This window comes from Eulemur rufifrons, chromosome 17 (assembly GCF_041146395.1).
Source record: "Eulemur rufifrons isolate Redbay chromosome 17, OSU_ERuf_1, whole genome shotgun sequence".
Lineage (NCBI taxonomy): Eukaryota > Metazoa > Chordata > Mammalia > Primates > Lemuridae > Eulemur > Eulemur rufifrons.
This window is the reverse complement of record NC_090999.1, coordinates 39,761,905-39,785,000: the sequence shown is the minus strand read 5'-3', so window position 1 is coordinate 39,785,000 and position 23,096 is coordinate 39,761,905. Positions and strand designations below refer to the sequence as shown.

The 23,096-nt window shown below is 38.2% G+C and overlaps 1 protein-coding gene across 1 annotated transcript in view; it reads right to left on the bottom strand.

Annotated features, from left to right (window-relative positions):
- ZSWIM6 (zinc finger SWIM-type containing 6) overlaps positions 1 to 23,096 on the bottom strand; it is a 178,297-nt gene that overhangs the window by 1,487 nt on the left and 153,714 nt on the right. Inside the window, exons 5-14 of the mRNA XM_069492059.1 lie at positions 22,722 to 22,901; positions 18,086 to 18,262; positions 17,667 to 17,813; positions 14,189 to 14,335; positions 12,630 to 12,890; positions 8,735 to 8,870; positions 5,267 to 5,424; positions 4,463 to 4,626; positions 2,715 to 2,796; positions 1 to 1,240 (exon numbers count right to left, since the gene is read on the bottom strand). The exon at positions 1 to 1,240 is cut by the window's left edge and continues 1,487 nt beyond it. Of these exons, the coding sequence (XP_069348160.1) occupies positions 378 to 1,240; positions 2,715 to 2,796; positions 4,463 to 4,626; positions 5,267 to 5,424; positions 8,735 to 8,870; positions 12,630 to 12,890; positions 14,189 to 14,335; positions 17,667 to 17,813; positions 18,086 to 18,262; positions 22,722 to 22,901 (2,315 nt within the window). The 3' untranslated portion in view covers positions 1 to 377. The remainder of the gene's footprint in view (positions 1,241 to 2,714; positions 2,797 to 4,462; positions 4,627 to 5,266; positions 5,425 to 8,734; positions 8,871 to 12,629; positions 12,891 to 14,188; positions 14,336 to 17,666; positions 17,814 to 18,085; positions 18,263 to 22,721; positions 22,902 to 23,096) is intronic.

The following is a 23,096-nucleotide window of genomic DNA, read 5'->3' as shown; positions in this document are numbered from 1 at the left end:
TTTAAAGCCATTTCAATTATTTTTTTTGAGGCTGTGAACGTATACAGAAAACAGGAGAGCTATGTGGACTTTTGCCACTTGACAACATATACTCAGTGTAAACCAAACCTTTTTAACCTCTCTCTCATACAAAACCAAAAAAAAAAAAAAAAAAAAAAAGAATTAAAAAAATAAAAGGAAAGAAAGAAAAAGGGAAAAAATTAAAAACAGACAAACTTTCACAACATGACAATTTAGTCTGCAAACGCAATATAACTATACACATATAATACCGGTGTGGCTCTGTTCTTTAAGTTAAAAAGGGTACAAAGGCAGGCTCAAGTAAAAACAAACCATCCCTCCCACCCCACCCCCCACCCCCATTCATACAAGTTCTATCAACCAAACCTCTCCCGAACCAACATCATCAGTTTCTTTTTGCCTTTGTAGATTTGTTTCAGGTTGTCAATAAACTGTGTAAACTGAATGTGTCCATCATGCGCCATTAAGAAGGTCTCTCGGGCCTTGCTGAGGAACTCTATGAACTCACTATAGTGCCGAGGACTGATGTGTGTGAGCCGTGAGTGCGTCGTGTTGATGTAGGCCCCGATCGTGGCATCCAAGAGTTGCCTCAAGGGCGCTTTGTCCAGTGACATGAGCTTACCAGAGTTCCTCCTTCCGTGAAGTCCCACCATGCCAGGAGTGGTCAGAGTGCACCTGCGCAAAATGTCTGACAGTACCGTTGCGCACTTGACGCTCTTGACCACCAGAGGTATTATAGCTGCAAGCTCATTTTTACCAAGGGAGTGGCTGAGCGCACAGGCCCACAAAACGTCATTAATGGCAGGGTGTGTGTCCTGATTATAGCTCAGGTTGAGATGGGTCATGGCCAAGGTGGCCAGCTTGTAGGCCCTCATGGGGTACCCGCGGTGCTCCATGTACCGCGCTATCGTAAAGAGCTGCGTGTAGCTCATGCCGGTCGTAGCAGCGTCGAGGACAATTTGGTACGCCGTCTCAAAAGCTATGTGATCCTTTTCACAAAGGGTTAGCGCAGAGAGGGCACAGTTCTGTGGATCCTTCATGGCACACTGCAATGCGAGTGTCCGGGCACTGCTGGCCAGCTTTTCCTGCTGGTGGCAGTCCAGGTGGAGGCGGACGATGGTGCTGTTGGACATCACGGTAGTTGCGACTATACTTGTGGCCTCGGTGGGAGTAAAGAGGGTAAACCAGCTCTGCATGATGCTGTCCAGGGCATAAACACCTGCAAGGAACACGAACAGGCCACATTACTGACAGGGAACCTGGCCAGGGGTCTTGCCTTAGTTCCACTTTTATCATCACTGCTTACGATTGTTAACTATCACGGGATATAAGCTAGGCCAGAAAATCCTGTAAGGTAATGTGCCTGAGAGCAACCTTCTGGAATAAGGTCACTATGGATTGTTATTTATTGAGATGCCTGAAAGGAACATGAACTTCCTATAATAAAGAACTAATCCTCTCAGTAGCTGGTATTTGTACGTGCTACTTGCCATTTCAGACAATAGCTTTTTGCCAATGAGCTCTAGTTCACTGGGGCCTCCTGTCAGTCACCAAACTCACCAAAACAGGGACTTCATATGGTGTGCATGTTTGTATGTAAGTTTAAAGTACATATAATACAAAATTTTAAGACACACAAAGAAGCAGGAAAATGTGGCCCACAATCAAGAGAAAAAAGTCAGTAGAAGCAGATCTATAGATGACTCAGATATTGGAAATGGCTGACACATCTTTAAAATAATCATTTTAAGCACACAGACCCAAAATGCCTCACTTGCAGGAAACTCTTAAAAGTGAGTGATTTGAAGAGAAAGTACTAAACCTCAGCGAGAAATCAGGTATGTATCTTGGTGCAGGGGCAGAAGAGTTGTACTGCAGTTCTTCAACTGGTATTATCTTTGTATTGCTTCCCAAAAGCACGACTTTAATACTCTAAACGTAACATTTATATTAAGACCAAGTTCACTTTTTCCAAAACAATAAATCATTACCCATGAATAAAAGTAAAATAATAAGAAGAATGATTTTACAGTATCTGCTGTGTCAGTATCTAAATACTGAGATGGCAGTGTCTTCTCAGCAAGAGGTGTGTATCCTTTTCTGATGCAAATAGGAAGAAAGAAAGAAAGTTTAACCAACATTTACTTTAAATAGCCACCATTTGTTTCTGTTGGCATTCTTGCTGGGACTGTACAGTTTTCTTTAGTATTGATTGACTGCTGCAGAGGGGAAATATTGGCTGAAGGGCCTCACAAATTGCAGCTTATGGGGAACCAGAGGATCTTCCTATGGCCGGCTGCAATTTCTCACGCATCTGAGAGCTCACCTAAACCACACCTAGTGGACATCATTTCCCTGCTAGATACCATGATGTATGCCCTCGGATGAGGAAGAAAAAACTCAGTGCAATGAGGTAACTTTATATGAACTGAATGACAAGTGTTTACTCACTGACTTACTCCATTTTAAATAAGAGGTTGGAGCTCCACAAATGTGACAGTTTGGAAGATGAACAATGCAAGTGTGTATAACTGAAGGTTCAGGCAGGGAAGAGGAAGCCTCTGTAGATTGCTAAAAGGAGCAGGAGCCTCGTAGAAGTCAAGGTAAGAGAATGAAAATGTTCTTGTATCTGTAAATGACAAGTTAAACCCTACCGTGAGGTACCTGAGAAAGCTTCTCCAGAGTTTACCTACCAACTTCAGTAGCACACGTTACCAGCCACCTCACCATCTCCCGCCGTCGCCAATTTAAGGTTGACAGTGTCATGCGCATAACCTATAAAGGCAGGATAACAAAATGTTTTGAAAAATTGTCCTATGTCAATGGAAAAAAAAACCAATTCGTCCCAACATATGAACTACTAGGTAAACTCTTTCCTACTAGGAGGATGAAAAGCATTATTTAGGGTAAGACTCTACATATACATTTGGATTTGTCTATGGCTTCACTAGGTGGCCTTGCCACAGCCTGGGTGGCAAGAGTTCTACTCCAGGTGGGCCCACTGACCAGTTCTCAATCAGAAGGCTGGACTCAAGCATGAAACACAGTCCACGCCCCCTCCCCCTCCCCAGCTTTAACATTTCCTAGTTCAATTTCTGAGCCTCCTGTGATTTCATTCTAACCAAGAACTCTCAGTGGGCAAAGTATTTTAAAATAAGCATTTTAGTTATTCCTTCAATCTCTGGTAGCTCTTCTCTGGTGACTGTGAAGATAACCCCAAGTATATGGGAAAAAATCATCTTTGGCATTATTAGTGATCTGATTTTGCTTTTCACTTTCTAATAAGAAGTCCTAAAAGAAACTTACCTATTTCATCCTACTTCCCCCGCTCCTTAAGATTCAAAACATCTAAGGACACAACACTCCTAAAGCTTTAGAAAGGCCCTGTGTGATTCCTTCTTAGGTTCTAGAAAGAATGATGCTGAGACTAAGCTTGCACCAATCTGCCATTTATCCAGAATTCCAAATAACAGCTCATGTTAATGGTGCTTTCTGCATTATATTTAAGATGAGGCAAAGGATAACAGAAGTAAGCCAAATAACAAGAATTTATTTTTAAAAAGAAACTTCTAAACTGTCATCATATAGCTTAAAAGCAACCTCCTCCCTATACTTTCTGCTTGTACAGTACTGTATGTCACAGTGATAGGTACAGTTTCCTGTGGTCCAATTCTTTAAACTTTATTAATCACTGTGAGGGAGAATCTGTAACCAAAAAACCAGATTAATCATCTAACCATGGCATTCTATTCCCCACACTTTAGGTAGTCAGGGTATAACAATTCTTTCACTGCTTTTTAAGGGGGAAAAACCCAAATGTTAATAGAGACTCCATGAGAAAGGCAGAAACAAACTTTTTAGTTCCTGGTTTATACGGTCATCTGTTCAGAGACTATAAGGAAGCAAACACCTATCTGTATGACTAACTCAAAATGTTCTTGGCATCATGTCCTGCTGAAATCTGAAACTGGATTCTGGCCCCGTCACCCCTCCTTTACTTAATTTTCTCAGAGTTATAAAAAGGAGTTACAACTGCCCATCTATTATGAAAATGCAAACATCAATAAAAATTCATACTTCCTCTAAAAATTTAACCCTAACAATTGAATCTCTTTTATACATGCACGCTTTATTTAGTCTCTTGCTAGCCATAATTTTTCTCCATTCATTCAAGGGAGAAACCGTGCTGTTAAGCCTGTAATTCAGAAAACTATTTTTTGATTGAAAGACACAAATAAGGAAAGTCCCTGCCCCTGACACAGCAGTCTGGCTCAGCAGGGAGTGACCACGGCTCTGAAACACAGTGCTCTCCTGAGTCTGACAGATGTGTGCTCCGGAGTCATTTACCTGCGCTCAAAAATCCAAACAAACAAAAACAACCCTAAAAGGCAACTTCATTTAGCAGTCTTTGATGCCTCTGGGAAGACTACCAGTCATGTACCTGCAGGCCCAGCTCCAGAGACACTTTCAGAAGAGTGATGTCTGGCAAACTGTCCATGAGAGTTGCTATTTTAAACGCATCTTGGGCAAGCTTGAAGATGTGGGATGAGGAGTGAATGTTTTTCTGGATGGATTCTAATACTGTTTCCAGCCTCCGAACGTCGCCTGCAATGAACAAGGGAAAACCAAACCAAACCAAATCAAATCAAAGCAACACAAATAAACAAAAAAACATACAAGCACACACACACACACACAGAGAAAGAGACGGAAAAAAGGAAACAAAACCGAATGTAAAGCACAAGTTAATTTACCTAACATGTTCACAGATGGCACGGATGTTATAAGGGTCCCACAGTTACTGCAATGTCTGTGAATCTCGGCCTCGGAAAAAAGATACACCGAGACACACCCTAATGACTAAAAGCACATATGAACCAGAACCAACGTAAGATAGCAAATAGCTCTCCTAGTTCTTACTTAGGTATTTTTGGTGAATACTGAGGAAGAAAAAAACGTAACTGAATTTTTTAATCTACTGCTGAATCTCAACCATTTACATTTTCTTGGCATGGTAGCTCATCTAAACTCTGCTGGCAGCAAGTTTAATGATGCAGGTAAATGAGGAAAATACCAGGCTCAAATTAGTAGCACCTGTTTTGCCTCATAAGCTAACATCTAACGAAAAGGATCCCTTACAACCCGACATTAACATCACTGTTGAGAATTTGATAGAAAACATGACCCTTTAAAAAAAAAAGGCAAACTAACAAAACAATTATGAGGCCTCAGGACAATACAGTACCTTTGGCTGCAGTCAGCATGGTGGATGCCAGCTCACACTGCTGGGATTCAATGTGGCTTAGAGTGAACCAACGAGGGTAGCGGTTGGGAACGACTGACGCAATGTGGTGTGGGCGCGTGAGGTCTCCCGACGGAGCAGTAGATTCCAATACGAGTAACCTGCCATAAGAAGACAAGGAGCATGGCCCCTGGTTATTACCTGTGCACTGATTTGGCCACAGGACTGGCCAGCAGAAGCCAGAGGAGTGGGTACATGTTGGAAGAAATTGTTCAGGCCCCAGGTCCAGAAAGAGCTGGTATGGCTACACTCAGCTTTCTGGATGCCAAACATCCAGATGCTTCGATTATTAATTTGTTTATTAATAATAATTAATTGCTCATCACCCAAACCTAAGAGATTTCCTTTCTTTAGTATCATTCAGAAAATTATAATATTTATGGAAATCAAAATATGTAGCAATGAGGAACTCTGAAACACAAGTCTTGATGTTTATCTACCATTTTTTAATCTTACCACTCATTAAAAAATAAAAATCAACAGAAACTCATAGTGAAATGGATATTTAAGACTTAGATTACACAGGGAACAATGGATAGTTGAGATAAATAAGCTTAACCTATTAAACAATAAGAGGGGAAGTAAAACAAAAATGACCTCCTTTCCATACATTCATACTTTCTGCAGAATTAGTTCCTTGTGACTCCAAAACTTTAAAGTTAGAGTATGTTCTATCAATCGTATCGGAGAAGATGAATGTAACTGATCCAAGCATCTGTCCCTTGACAGTTTTGCATAAATCCAGTGTGATTTCTCATTTTAAGCAATTTATTTTTGATTAAGAATATGTTGATAAAAAAACAATTCTCGGAAACAAAGTAATGCTTAGTGATCTCTTCTAAATATAAGTACCAAAGACATTAGTAGAGTAGCTACAACTGAAATAATTCCTATACAATTAACAAAACACTGGCCTTTGTTCAAATACACCAATGTTAGGGACCATGGAAAGAGCTGGGGACCAAGAGGTTAGCAGGGTCACGGAGTGATGCTGGCCTCAAGGCCCCATGCTAGAGTAGTTATTACTCTGGTAAGCCAAATGACTCACCGTCTTTCCCTTTTAACTAGGAACAAAGACATGTTAGCACTAGAGAGAGTGGCAAGGTAGGCAATTAAGTAGTAAGAATATTGGCAGGTTTGCTGTTTAACTCTTTTTTTTCTTTTTTTGAGACAGAGTCTTGCTCTGTTGCCCAAGTTAGAGTACAGTGGTGTCAGCCTAACTCACAGCAACCTCAAACTCCTGGGCTCATGGAATCCTCCTGCCTCAGCCTCCCCAGTAGCTGGGACTACAGGCATGCCACCACACCTGGTTAATTTTTTCTGTTTTTAGTAGAGACAGGGTCTCACTCTTGTTCAGGCTGGTCTCGATCTCCTGACCTCAAGCAATCCTCCCACCTCAGCCTCCCAGAATGCTAGGATTATAGGCTTGAGCCACTGCACCCAGCCTGCTATTTAACTTTTTTAAAAACTCAGAATGTCCCTGTATTCACAGGCAGATCTTGCCAGAGATACTACAGAGGAAACTAGTTAACATCCTGGGAAGATGAGAAATGAGTGCTGAGATGCCCTTCCTTAGCCTCCCCCTTCCAGAAGGACTAAGAAGCAAGCAAGCTATACCTCTCTTTTCCTTCCTATTCCCCTGGCTGCTGTGAAATGCTCTGGTAGGTCACATGACCCCCATCCCATGGAAGGCCTTTGGCTGGGTTAGTGGTGGCAGGTAGAAGAGAAAGGTGGAAAACAGGTCCCCCGTACCTTGCTAGTATTCCCCATGAAGAAACTGCCTTGGCAGCAACCAAGGACGAATATAAATGAGTTTCTGAGCATTAGAAAAGCAAGCCTTTCTGCTTGGCACATATCTTTACATAAGCCAGAACCACACAGAAACCTTATGCTATTTTACCCTTAAACTTTACCAGTGGTAGTAGCAATAGCATCTGGTGGCATCATAACATTAACATCTTTCCTTTTAAAACAAGAGTAGAATTCCTAGGATTTGAATAAGTATAGAGCTGAACATATGTCTTCATAAAGACAACTTCCATGTTAGCTTCTAAAAATGGGAATAGGAATCTACTTATTATAAAACTGTGCTCTAAAATACAAACCAAGTGGTGTAATGCAATTTGGTGGGGAACTTAGTTATTGATTTATTTTTTTTTTGTATTTTAAAAAGACAAAAGAATATTTATAAGGATTCTCTAATATGCTAATAAGATTTTATGTTGCCAAGGAAAGCACATCAAATTAAAGAATGCCAGCCTTAAAACACACAGACACACAAGTGTACACACAGACCACCCCCCTTATCACTGCATAAAAAAGAGGCTTCTTGATAAATATAAGCTATATGCAATACTTTCAGCACAGAGTAACTTTGGGGACACTGGTAATTTATAGGCAAGGATTTGTTTTTGAGTTTACTACACTGATTACAGACATAGAATCTTTGATGAAAAGGTTCTTACCAGGTCAAACTGTTCTTCAACACACTCAGCTTTTATGTCTAACGATAAGGGTGTCAACCTGTAGTTTCCATTGGAAACACAGAAGTGTTTTATTAATTTTTTGTAAAAAAAAGGAAGAAGAGAAAAAGCTGATGTTTTAAGAAAGGTGGATGTTCCTTTTAGGTCCTTAAAGTTTAAAGTTTACATAGAAGATTGAAAAATATAATCTTGAACTCATTAAAAAATACTCGCCTTGAACAAATTTGTCATAAAAATATTTGGTGAGTTAACTTTAAAAAGGGGTATGCAAATAAAAAGGTGAGTGGCAGAGAACAACATATTCCAACTGTTATTACTGAAAAGGAAAGACTGATATTTGATGGGAGCAGTCAGAACCGAGGCAGGCAGATCCTAGAGGCCCCCAGTAGCGGTTCCTCCAACGCTAGACACACACCCCATCTTCACTCAGCCCCCAGCTGATCACCACTGTGCCTTGCTGACAGCGAGCGGCCTTCCTGCACTCTTGATGGGATGTGGGATTACAGCAGGTGTGAAGGTCTCCCTCAATTATTATATTCAGTCAAGTACATTTATTATTTACCAGCTTCAAAAATCTAATTTTTTCAAAACAATTAATTATTTAGGAAGGTTTCGACTGTGGCAGTCTTGTGATTACTTGGCCTGAAATGGTGCTCTATTCCCAAATTCTATCTTCAAGAAAAAGTAGGAAAAAGTAACCATGAGCACGAGTTTGACAGCAGTCAAGGATACAATTCTTCCCTTACTTTAAAACAAAGCAAAACAAACAAGCAAACAAATCACCTCCACAACAATCCAGGAAGCGTAAATAGTTTCTTTAGATTTGCTGCTGCCTACAAGAAACGTGAATGAATGAGAAATCAGTTGACGGCCCCGCTTCCCGGTGGGGAGTCTGGATTGCCTCTGCCAGGCTGGGCCAAGCACTTACCGCATTGCTCTCAGTGCAATTTTGTATGCCAGTTCAGCATCATGAGGTAGGAGAGAGGTGAAGAGATACTTGGCAAACGTGTGCATTGGAACGCTCTCCCGATGGATGACTTCGCCCAAACCACTATATGGTCCGGCTGTGGGAAAGAGCATACACACCACGTTACTAAAAAATGAACTTGTACTTCTTCTAAATTACTCTTAAACATTCTTACGTAAAGTTGTAACATCTATAAGCTAATCTAGTTAAGAATTTAATCTAAGTGACACAGTAGAAAGGAATCAAATTCTTAGTAAGAAAAGATTCTATAGGGTATAGTATCCAATACAGACTTTACCTCATGAACAATCCCCCAACTGCCCCACAGCTAAAATGAAACCCACAGAACTAGGAGGCACAGATTGTTCACAATACAAGTGCCTCAGAGAAAGGAACCCTTCTGAAGCATAAAACCCTACTGAATTTGGGAAACATCCTCTCTCAGTGTGTGACATCTGAGCATCCAGATTTGCAAATGCACAGATGACTCCGCAGTTTGACCGTGGAACCCGCCCCTGGACCCACGCGGCCAAGGGGGAAAGGGTGTGGGAGGATGCTGCGCCACAGCTCTCAACACAAAGCCTTTGCACATTGTTGCTTCTAATAAGCAGAAACAGATATTAATTTCCAGAAAGTGACTGTTAACAAAAAGAATAGTTACCATTTGATCCTCACCACCGGCAAAAGAAAAAAATTAAAGTAACTGGAAATCTACTACTCTTTGGGCTCCAGAGGGCCAATTTGAAAAGCAAAATTACATTTAAGCTGTCAAAATTCACTTCTGAGTAAATTCTGACAGGCATGGTGGCAGAGCTGACTTCCCCTGTGTGCTCCCTGAGTGCTGCTCTGAGAAGGGCAACACAAGACTTTTTAAAATAAATTCTGAAAGGAAACCACAGTGGTTAGTTCAACCACTTTGCACTTAGGTACTTTGAGGTTTAGTTACTGTAAAGTGTTTAATAAATTAGTTTCCATGTCACCTTTGGGTAACATCTGTTTTATGATTTCTAGAATTATGAACCATGACACCACTGCTCAGAGAACATACTATATTTGTTTTCCATGGAAAAAATCAGTCTGGTGAAGAGTTTAGAATACAAGAAATGCAGTTCAGAAGAAATGGTAAGAGGAGTTCCTGAATTGGGTGATGGGTAGAAACAAGAGACATTCTAGACTGTTTTAATGGAGGTTATTTTTTAAAAATTCAATTGGGCTTTTTGGTTAGCATTTTTGAATTATTCCAGTACTTTAAAAACCATATAAGTGATTTATTTTTTTACCTAGACAAATTAAAATCCAACCTAAATTTCTAATTTTACCATATCCATTAATCTTTTTCTTTTCTTTGAGACATTTTAGAATGTTTTAGTGATTTAATATTCTTCAAAAGTTGATATAGCATTACACTTGCACTTTTAGTTCATATAGCAAAGCTACATTATTGACGTTACTAACTGCTATGGACTAAATATGTGTGTGTTCCCATATTTCACATGTTGAAGCCCAAAACCCTAATGTGACTGTATCTGGAGACAGGACCTTTTTGAAAGTAATGAAAGTTAAATGAGGTCATAAGGGTGGGGATCCAACAGGATTAATGTCCTTATAAAAAGAGATACTGGAGAGCTTGCTCTCTCTCTGTGTCATGTGAGGACACAGAAAAGGTGGCTGTCTTCGAGCCAGGAAGAGGGCCCTCACCAGAAGCCAAATGGCCAGCACCATGATCTTGAACTTCCCAGCCTCCAGAATTGCGAGAAATAAATTTCTGTTTATAAGCCACCCAGTCTATGGTATTTTGTTATGGCAGCCCAAGTGGACTAAGACACTAACTCTATTCTACTTGAGGACTAATTATAGCAAATCTATAGATTATCCATATATTCATTTCTCCTCCATTTCCTTTCAATGTTTCCTTTTAAACAATCAAGTTACCTTTTTGTACTATTTAGGGAGAGCCAGGATACATGATCAATACTTTGCTATGATACCTTCCAATAACCAAAACATTCAGTCAGGTGTCACAGAATTATTGGTGGATTAATAATTAGGGTAATCCTTGAACTGTAGTGTACTGAATAAAGAGAAACTGACATTTGCAGTAAGTTTCCCCAGAGGTGGTTTTCCAACATGCCAACTGATCCATCCAGTATTGTGGCCAGGAGAGATTAATACTCAGCAAAAATAGTGGGTTACTGCTTCTTCTTTTCAGATATCTGGGCCTGCTAACTAATTTGCCCCTGAAATTTTCAAAGAGTATAAATGCACGAAGAACTTGGTGCCCCAGTGTAGTTAACTCAATCACTGAGCTCATATCTTCTGGAGTTTATAGAAATGGTCCCTCAGCCCCCTCACCTTGGACTGCCTCCTATCCTGCACCCACCCACTCTTCGTGGGCCTTGCAGGGCTGGGAAAGGAGAGGAGGCAGAGATGAGTTAACAGTGCTCCTTCACTAGCAGTTTTCATAAAAATGTTTGAGGGGATGGATGAACTAATCAGAGACTAAGACAAAGTTCAAAAATACTCATGAGTAATGAACATGGAGATGTATTTAGAAAGGTAAATGATAAACAAGTATCACACACTGTTAGCTTTGAAACCACACATCCTCTTCCTAAACGTCAGTAATTAATGGAAATCAAAAGTCAGGTAGCAAAACCAGTGACAGACATTAGAAAAATGGTTGTGGCCAATGAAATTGCTTATATCAAAAAAAATTATATGGAAGGAAACTATGGAAGAAAATAGTAGTTAAATAATGAGCATCACTCTTGAAATTTGCCAAGATGGGATTTTTATCTTTAGGAGAAAAAAAAATTTCTCAAGAGTGCTTCAAAAAATTAATATTAGGAATTTTTATCAAAATTAAGGATGCTATTAACGTTTACATCTTAAGAACATTTTCCCTTTAAAATGCATTTCTGAGACATATAAATGTATAATATATTTGAAGAAAATATTTTCTTTCAAATAGATCTTTCTCTTTGGACAAATAAAGGAGGTTCTGAAATGCTATTTTCTCTAAATCCCTTCCCCATATGTAACAGTTCTGAATATGAGATAAACATACCACACTTTATGAGCCTATCAATCACAAAGAATCCCATGACAACACACATGTACCTGAGAGATAGAAGCAATTTCATCAATTAGACACCACCTACATTTGCACAAAACATTAGGCTACTTTTTTTTTTTACCCTTTTTGAGAAAAAAAATCTGAAAAATAGTGTCAGCCAAAATTTGTCAGGACCTTTAAATCCTGACCTTATACAAAGAAGAAAATTAGACTTTGTCTTAGAGATCCTATGAAACTTTTTATTTGGTGAATCTATGCCTAATGAATCCTCTGAAATAAGTGGTCAGCATAGAGGAAATTCACTCCTGCAGCCCTCAGTCCTTTGTTAGTGTGTGCACACGACATATTCAAAACCCAGACATCATGTAACAGCCAATTAACTTGGAGGAATGTCAATCAATTTCTATTTTATTATTAATTGATCAAGCAAACAGGAACATGGCCAACAGTAATAACTTACTATCAAAATTACATTTATCTCAGGAACAACACAGCCTAAATAAAATTGGTCTTTTTCAAAGCTTTGTGGCATTAAATGGGGCTGATTTCTAACAAGCTATCTTATGTAACCACCTAAATCAAATGATACAAATCTAAACATCCATACTTTTTTATTCAGTGACACTATTTTTTAGACAATGAACATGTCTTTGACACTCCATGACCATATCAATCAGGATAACTACCATATTAAATGCATTCAGACAGTACTCAACATAAGAAAGATTAGCACCTAAATCAAATTGTCTAAGTAAGTGGAAAACTTCTTTATCAAGCTACCTTCTAATAGGAAGACTGCTTGCTTGCGAAAAATTTTCACCAGTGTGTCATCCAATTCAATTTCCTGAAGCTTAGAAATGAGCTGCTCCTCATTCCGGCAAACTTTCTCTTGAGTGTACAGCCCATCAGGCATGATACGCTGCTGTCCAAGCCCTATCAGGGCTACTTCCACAGCCAGCGTTAAATAGGATTCCCCTTCTTCTAAGAATTTGTGTGCAGGTAAATGCTGGTATTCCAGAGACTTGCACTGTCCCATATTCTCTGTAAAATGCCACAAAAGAAATCAGCGTTCAGAAACTACTTCTGTAGGAGCTATGATAGGTACAAATATTTATTTTACCCAGTACTAGTAAATGAATTATTGACTTAATGCTGAGAAAGCCAGAAAACAATGTTTTTTTAGGCTACAGTGCATAGCTTCCTAATATCTTTTTGAAAATGACCATGAATAATTGAATATGTATGTTTCGGGCTAGGATATTACATATATTTTTCTTCCATTGAAAATGAATCACCAAAGAAAACTATAAATCTAGGAGGACATGATACCAAGAATATTTATTTAAGAGAAAAGAATTTTAATTACACAATAATAAAATTACAAGACAACTGTAATAGTTAACAATTTTTTGAATCCTGGTATTTAGAAAGTTTCCATAATTTTATTATAATGTTGAAATTTATAATGAAAAGAGTAGGGAACACAACACATGTAACCAGATTTCAAGGTTCTTTTTGTTATCCAAGCGTCATCAGTTATCACAAGAGCAGTGATTCTTTGAGTATTCTCTTGTCTCTATTAAGGTGATTCTATTAGAAATTATAACTAACTTCAACCATCAAACTCCCAAGGAAAGTGAATTCAGATTCATACCTTTCACTCTCCTGACAGCATTTGGGTCACCCATAACCCACTAAGGCAACCGCCACAGGGGAAATTATCAAACGGGCAAGATAATTAACTATCTGAGCTTACCCAGCCATGGAAGCAACAAAGGGACAATCCTTCCTCCCTTCCTTACCTCCACCCATTGCCCTTGGACAGTCACTCTTTTGAGGGATGATTCTTAAGTCTTATGGGGCCAAAGGGAAATCTCAAACCACACCTTTAAAGGAATGTGTGATAAAAGTTTTAAATGGCATTTAAAATAGACTAAAATATTTAATTGACAAACCTCTTTGAATGCAAAGACAAATTTAAAAAGCACCTAAACTAAATTTCCTAGTACCAATGCTATGATCACATCCCTATTTTATATCTTTGTGTTAGAAAAGAATCATAATGCAGATAAATCCTTATATGCAGAATCACTGTTAGAAGAGAGTAAATATTTCTAAGGTTCTTGACACCTGCTGCCAACTGTCAACTCTAAGATTTTTCCCAGTCTGTAGCAGCCTGCCTGAAATGCGTGGCGGTGCCCGTTTCCTTGCTCTCTTGCTAACCACAGGTACTGTTAACTACATGGATCCATAAACCATACTGTAAGGAGAAACAAAACCTAATACCATTCAGCATTTAGAAAAAGAAAAGCACACGAGACAAATGTCAATGGCTTTACCTGTAAACTCCGAGAGCCCAGAGAAGGTCTCATCATCGATGCGGCAGGCTTCCATAAGGCTACTGAAGAGAGTGCCCACAGGGTCCAGGGGATGTCCCACCCAGCCCTCCAGATTGGTTATCGAGGTTATACTTTTATGGGGTAGCTCTGTGCAAGAAAAGGGAATTGAGGGATGGGGAGTAGAAGGGAGACGAAAGGAGAGAAGTGGGGAGAAGAGAGGCTTTACCATTTAGTAGCAGCATCTTGACAAATTAGTAGTGAATTCAGTAGGAAATTCCCCTTTAATTAAGGAAGCAATCAAAAAGTACCACCCTAACTTATGAACTGTTATGAATTCTAAAGGTTCATCTGTAAATCAATATAAATGGTACTAATTTCCAGGAGAAGTTCCAAACATCTATTTAATTCTCATGTCCAGGTTACTGAGTTACTACTCAGTACTATTACTTACACTAGTAAAAATCATGCTGTATGGGGAAAAATAAATTCCAAATTTTCTTCTGAGAAGCTAGGGAAAACTCCCCCCACTTCCCTAGGAGGGACATTAAAAAGACTAAGAAGTCCCATTGGAATTATCAATTGGTAACTACAACTATATTAAGAAGACGGGCAGCCGTGGTAGCTCACACCTGTAATCCTAGCACTCTGGGAGGCTAAAGCAGGAGGATCGCTTAAGCCCAGGAGTTTGAGGTTTTTGCAGCGAGTTATGATGACGCCACTGCACTCTAGCCAGGGCCACAGAACAAGACTCTGTCTCAAAAAAAAAAAAAAAAAAACAACCAAAGATATCTCTTGAAGTCAGTGTTCACTGGGTCATCTAAATTGAGTACTTGAGGGCAGGGTAGCCTAGATTAGACTTACCCTCCCATATGAATATCACTAAGTTATCCCCCTATCACCTTATGAAAGTCTTCCTTATTGTGGATCTATAAACCATTTAAGAGAGTACCTTTGCCACAAAAGGGAACAATAGCAGAAGATAACATATAATTCAGATGAAACATATTCTTTTAATTTTCTTCATAGCCCTTTCAAGTTAAATTATGGAGTGCTGAGAAAAAAGCTATAAATATTTTAAGATATATTCCATTGTTGTAAGTAACACAATATTTTACATCTAAATGTTTACCAAAGTAATAAATAATAGTAGCTCCTTCTTTACTTAAAGGAAAATACAATAAAATCTATATACAATATAAAATTTACCAGAAAAAAATTGGCTTGAAAATAGCTATAGAGCCATCCCATGAACCCAAAATTCCTTCAGAAGTCTTCTGATTTTGAACTATCGACTATTAGTATATAAAAATAAAAAATAGCTTGGCACAATGTATGAAAATTTAATTTCAGTCACTCCTAGATTCCTTGGAAAGGTCCTTCCCCGCTTTGGTTTCTGTCACTGGCTTTTATTAACATAACCAGTACCGAAAAAAAAAACAAACCATGAGCATTACTCTTGGGAACAACCAATTATATATGTTCAATTAAAAAAATATGGATGTAGTTAAGGGAAATGTACTCATACAAACAAAGCAGTAGAGTCAAGTGATGGAAACTGAGGAAATGGAATGAATGAATGAATGAATGAATAAATAAGGAGTATAGTTTTTTTCAGAAGCAAGAAGCTAACACATCATTCCAAACAGTACTGAAAATGTAGAAGATATTGCATTTACTAATCTTGGTCCACAACAGGTAACTGTTAATGGCATTTTGGACTTGAAACAGCTGTGAAAAGCCTATTCTTTAAATATGTACAAACAATAACAAGAAAAGCAGGGAAAGATACAGGTATAGATATGTACTCCTCATAATACTTAAGAATGGTCTGAAATAAAAGTTTTCATTGCTTGCAAGATAAAAAAGAAATAGGTCTAAGAATGGCCTAGCAGTAATTACACACTTAACATGCATTCTAACTAAATGAACTAACATTTTTACACTTCCCATTTCTAGATATTGCAGCATTTTTACTAAACAATTTTTAAAACCAATATTTCTTGATATGATTAAAAATGTATGGTAATATTTTTTAAAAATCAGATGATTGTCATGAACTAGCTCTCTTCCTGCAGTGCAGTAAGTGCTACACTGTCTGAATATTACCCTTTATACTACTCAGAAGTAAATACCTTTGGTTATAGGCTGTGTGTATGTGGGGGGAAGAAGGATTTCAGAAAAATTTTGCCAAGAACCTAGCAATATAGCATGTAAACACCAGTGATGATATGAAGAAATGGACAAAGTAAGGATTGTATTACATGCCAATACCATCTGAGCGCCTCCCTTTCTTTGGCTTAAATTGTAACTCTCGAATTTTTTTTCACCATATAAATAATAGTGTTAGTTAACATTCATAATACTTTCCATATAGAGGACATTAAAAGTTACAACAAACACTTGTTCCAACCTCCAGCCTATTTCAACAACTTTTAATGTTTAGTTGTACTCTATTGTGTGTATAATTGTCCAAGGATTAAAAGCAAAAACATAACCAGAAAAGAAAAAAAAACACAAAAAACAAACGAAAAACCCCGCAACTAAAACTATTCCCCTTAATAAAAAATAAAATCACAGAATGAAAACAAAACAAACTTGCCAAAGAAACATAAAAATAAAATTTATACTTACAGAAGGAACAAGAAATACATGGATTAATCAGAAAAAGCATAAACAATCTTTTATCTGATCAGGGTCTTATGCATGTAATACAACCCTTTGCAATTATACTATTACTTAGTGAGGCTTACTCAAAATTTAAAAGATTAATAAACTGAGATAAAGAGAAGATAAATGTGTTGTCAGTTGACAGCTCATCAAATGTCATTTTACAGGACTTGAAAAATCCAAGAGTTCTGTTTGGTCACTTTAAATAAATAACATGTCCTGATGTACAAATTATTATAGCTAAAAAGTTTTCGAGTGCATACACATTGTGCCAGGCCTTGTTTTAAGTGCTTTACAGAAATTAACTGATTTAATCTTCTCAACAACTCTTGAGACAGGCCCTCTACTAAGCTTCATTCTACAAGAGAACTCTAAATCACAGAGAGATAAGTCACTGCCTAAGGTCACCCAGCTGGGACCTATTGCTGGGAGTCAGGCATGGGCAGTCTACCCCCACCTCCCAGCCCTTACGGTTAGAATTAAAATGCACTTTCACAAAACAAGATATTTGGCTAACATGAATTTTAAATAATTTAGATGTACTAAATAGTTACTAAAACATTAAAAATTCTCCTCCTTAAAAAATTAACCTAAGAGATTTTAAGAAAAATCTTTTCTTATAACAGTCAACTAAGAAACAAAAGGTCTAAAATTTCTCACACATCAGCTCTTAAATATTTTTAATAAGTGGTGAGTAAAGCTATCTCTATGTCTCTAGTTTTAAAAGCCATCCCTCCCAGAAGAACATAAAACTCAGTGATGTCATCACCAAGGATCCCATCCCAATGGAAACAAACTCCTTCACAGTCACCTTTTTTTTGAGTTCGGAACATTTCCAACTGTTTCTGCTGCTGTCGTCTTAACGTATTCACAATAGCTATTGCAAGTCTCAGTGCTTCTCTGGGGTACCCATGAGAACGTAACGCGTCCACCCTTGCACAGGCTGTAGGAACATGTTCTAAAGCAGAAAGTCAAGGGGGTAAAGTTGCCACTGTCAGATATATCTATAAAAACAGATTTAACAGTAAGATGTTTCTCCCAAAATACTATTAAAAGGACACGAGAAACCATTTCTGAACTTGGATTTGAATGAAAAACTCAGCTCCTATTGCCAAGCATTCATCCATCTCCCATTGAATCCCACGATTCTCCACCTCCCACTCCAATAATGCTATAGAAACGAAACAAAGAAGTAAGTCATGGAAATGTCTTTCCGGTTTGGCCACTTACCATGCCAGAGGGGCCACCCGCGGGAGTCAAAGAGGGAGTTTTCAGTGTCGTCATGGTAACAGTAGTTGGTGTATAGGTCACTGCTGATAATGTGCTGCAAGTGGCTATCCTGCCAGTGGAGATCACATGCCTCGATGGCTCGGGTGAACACTGTCCGATGTGGCCTGTTCGATGAATCTGTTTTTTCCACAATTCAGAAAGCCGTGTCAGCTATTATTCACATGTAAATAAATCAGTCATACCATTCTGTGGCCAGATGTTCATGAACACACCCACACACATTGTCCTGCACCCCTAAGCAGAAGGGTGAATACTCTCACATCCTAAGTACTAGAAGGCAAGTCAGCCCAAAGAGCCACCATTCACTCACTTTTTTTTTTTTTTTTATCAAACACAAACATTCTGCAGCCATTAAAGCTAAGGTTAAAGGCATCCTGCAAAAAGAATCGTCAAGTCTAGTTTCCATGCCAAATACACTGAAAGGAGGCACAAAAATCACATGAAGACTCACTGCTCCCCACTTCTGAGGTGCCGTGGTGGGCTGCCCTGAGGGGATCAACAGCTCTCACAAACACTATGCAAGAGATGCGACACCAGCCATGGAACCTTTCAGGAATATGCAGTCAGCCTTTAAAGATATGCATAAGGGTTGTGCTTTTGGTTGTATTTTTTAACTATATTGTGCGGTTTTGCACAATTAAAACTATTATGCTTCTTGGGATATAATGATTAAATGGCACTATATATCCCAAAGGGCATAAATGCATATATTAACATTTCACAAAGCCACACAACATAGCTACAAAACAAACCAGCGCACTTACCTTGCCCCTACAGGCTGCCTCCTGACTCCTGGGCAGGTTCCATGACTGGTGTGATGTCCCCAGCATAGTGTATGCCGGGGCATCACAAAAGAGCAGAGGCATACACTCCGAAGAGGGTTCAAGTTTCAGGACCTGACGGAGAAAAAAAATGTTTGGGGAATAAAGGATATTCTTACCCCAACTCCTGGGCTTATTCAATTCCTAACGATGATATGGTTCACATTCTACCTGTGATCCCACCCCTTGGGTCCCTACTCCAAACTTACCTTCACAAACCTTAGTAAGGCTCAACTGGAAATCAGGGTAACAAACTATTTTTATTTATGTGTACCTAGCTCAAGTCTAACCCTTCACTGTTATGAGAATTAAATGAGAAGCACAAAATCTGGAGCTTTCTTCATTGGTAAGGTTTCATTTTCCTGTCACTGGACCTTTGGCTGAGCACAAACACAAGGGAAAACAAAAATATCAAAGAACAACTGGATTGAGAAGAAGAGACTGGAGAATTCATTTAGTCCAATTCCTTTATTCTGCTGATGGAACTGAAAAGCGAGGGAAGGAAAGTGACTCGCCAAGGTCACACAACCAGGCAGTGGCAGTCAAGATCAAAACACAGATATCCTTACTGCACATTCAGCTAATTCAGCTGCTTAGAAAGACTTCGGACAGGTCTCTAACAGAGAGACATTACTTCAGTTTGGTCGCAGGTCAACTTAGATATCTGTATCTGAATAGCAGACATGTCAAAATGCTTAGATGACAGATAATTTGACAGGCAAAATTAATGATGCATCTGTTACGGCCCCTGCCCAGACTGCTTGCTAGCAGCAGACAGATGTATAAACTGCAAATGGGAAGGGTGAGCCCTACAACTTAAGGGCCTTTTGAATCTATTAGGAATTTATGTTGAGCTGAATAAATATACCCATACCTAGAAAGAAACTGGTTCCAAGACCTCTCATAGTCAATTGATCAAAAGTTCCAAAATCCAAGTATCACCTAAGTATTTTAGAGTGGCTTTGTCACTTCATTTATTTTGTTTCACTCAAATCATAGAAACAAAATTTAAAACTAAAATGAGACTTTAGAAGAGCAACTTACTGTCATGTACGTATTAATGAGCTAACTTCTGCCTGATGACCTGTGGCACCAATAATAAATGCAAGTTGTAGGATATGATTTCATTTTCACAAAGTAAAAACCTGAACTTCCCACATGTGTATATGTGACTATACGAGCAAAGAGAAATGTAAGGGACGTATACCAGGATTTTCACATTGGTTAGTTCTAAGAGACCAATAAAACCAATGATAACAAAAAAGGCTAAATACTCACAAAATGATATTTAAATGAAAACGTAGGATTATAAAGTCCTATGATTACATGGGAAACACATAAAAATTGAGTGTGCATCTAAACAATGACTAAAAAGATAAACAATTAAAAATCTGGTTTGACTAGGTATTAAAATTATGGTCACTTTTCTATCTTGGATGTCTTTGGTTATTCAGTTTTTGTAATCTGATTGAAAAAAGTAAAATAGATTATCTTGACTAAAATTCTAAAATGATAAATACACAAATTAGTAACAATTTTTAAATAAAGTATAAATACTATTAACACATGCTGACTAAAAAACACTTGGGAAATTCAGAAAAGTATAAAAAGGGAAAGTCTTAGTTCTTTTATCAAAAAAATTAAAATTAAAAAATTGGCTATCATTCTGGTATATTCCAAGAAACCCAAATCACTCTTTCAAAGAGTATAGATTCTAATGTTGTTATTCATTAATTCTAACAAATTATCTCAGCAGAGGCAGGGCCTGACGAGCCCTTCGTATTCACTCTAATGTGTAAACACATGGATTCTGTCCACGGTCCGCAGCATGTGCACACTCGGTCTAGTTGCAGCGGCCTGGCTGCTGGATCCTGCTGGCCTCTACAGGCTCTCCCCTGCTCAGCGGAGGCCATGCAGGTGTAAGCACCAGATCCCCTTTGTAGGGATGTCTCTTCTGACAACCCCTCAGAAGGATGTGGGCATATACTGCTAAAAGCAGGTACCCTGGTACCTATAGGCATAACAACTATAAATACTACTAGGTCCTGATTTTGTACTACCTGGGCCAAACCGTAAGTGAAATGAACTGTTTAATCTAGAGGCTGGACCACTTCTTATTCTCTTTCTAAGGCCATAGAATATTCATGTTTAACCAATGGTGACATAATAAATGGAATTTAAAAAGTAAAGTGTAAAATGTTACCACAGCAGTCCCAAAAAACAGGAGAGAGTGAAACAAAGAGAAACCTCCAAGTATAAATAGAAGGAGATAAAGGATATTGCCTATGTAGATGTCGGCATACCCTTTCCCAGCAATGGAAGAGAATAAACGTTGAACAGCCAAACCTAAATTCTGAGCAAAGACGTTGGTACTTTAAGATAGGAGTCTGCCAACCTCCTCATTTGGCAGCAAATTAATAAACTTCTTTTTCCTTCTCATAAAAAAAAAAAAAAAATTCTGAGCATCTGGAAAAAAATTGTGGGTATGAGGGATACATTTATTTTCTTTGAAGCTACTAAATAAAATCATCATGGGCAATAAAGATATGATAGATTTCAAATACTGAATTCCCAAGACAAGTATCTCTAGATAAAGCAGAGCCCAACAATCATCTTTCCTAAGTCCTAAAATTTCTTTTTCATTTGAAAAGTCTCTATGGAGTAATATATATCATTTTCTTTCTTTGTAGAGACTGAAAACATTATGCTAACATCATATTCAAACTCAGCACACTGTCTAGTTCTTTCTAGTAGTACCAACTCCTATGTGGCCAGCACATAGAGAATGATGGTCTTGATTCTAGATCTCTCTGACATTATTTAATCCTCATATTGCTTCTATCATGACTTTAAATTAGCCTTTCAAATTTTCTCCAAAATAAAACAAACAAACAAAAAAACCAGACACAAAATCATGTAAAAATAGTGGCATAAATTAGTGAATAAAATTTTTATTTGCAAAAGTTAACTAGTTAAAAAAATTGGTTTTAAGAAAGAGGAAAAAATTCTGTAGTAGACGGAGGGGAAGTGGAGCCAAAGAAGGATTTTTTAAAAAGATGTGAGGGACTTAGCTGAATAACTAGATGCAATGGAGGAGAGAAGCTAAAAAAACAGGATAGAAATAAGACAGAGGTTCTTTTGGAAATGTCTGGGAGCATTTCTTGGTCGTCCCAAAGCTGGAAGGGCACTACTAGCCTATAGTAGGTGGGGACAAGTACACTACCCAACCCCTCACAATAAAGAATTTTCCCAGTCCAAATGCCAACGGCATTCCATGCTCCTCAGTCGAGTCATAGTTTCCTTGCCACATTTAAAAACCAAAAATTTTTAACTGATTAGATTACACAGAAACTCAAATAGGAATTGACCAACAGAGATAAAATGACATAGCTCACTAAGCCTCTCAATATTTTCTTTTACAAAGTACTGTGTTACCCACTCTATTCCATGATTTTTAAATTAATAAAGAAAATTCAAACTAAATCATTAATAGGCTATTTAATACATACTAATATATATAAGTATTATATCCATCTGTATTCTGAGAATATTAAAAAAAGTGTACAAATATCTCAGGTAAAGTTAAAACACACACATACACACACTCTCTCAAAGTCAAATATATTAAATCCTTGAGTTATAGTAAATTCTTATGTGGGTAAAATCATTTTCCCACATACATTGTAAGAAACCATATAAACATATGTGCACAATTAAGCAGATACAAATTGAGCAGAACATTACTGTGGACTCACCTTGGTTGGCATTTGCACCCTGAGGCAGAGCATTGGTTAAGTTGGGTAATTCGCTGCCATGATTTCCATCTTCCCACGGACAGACATCAACACTATTCCACTTTTTCAGCTGTTTTAGCCAACTGGCCTTCTGCTCCAACTTGCAGTGAGGGTTTAAAACTATACACATCCACAGAGCACCTAATTTAACAGGGGAGAGATAAGTAAGTTTTTAAAAATTATAAAAACATCCAATTCTAGCAGCTAATGACAAATTTTAAACCACTTCAAAATGGAGCCAACTCTGCCATTTTTATAACTCAATTTTCTTTAATGTAAGCCATAAATCTCATAGAGTTCAATGGGAGAGGGCAAAAAACTGAAGTTTGAACCACA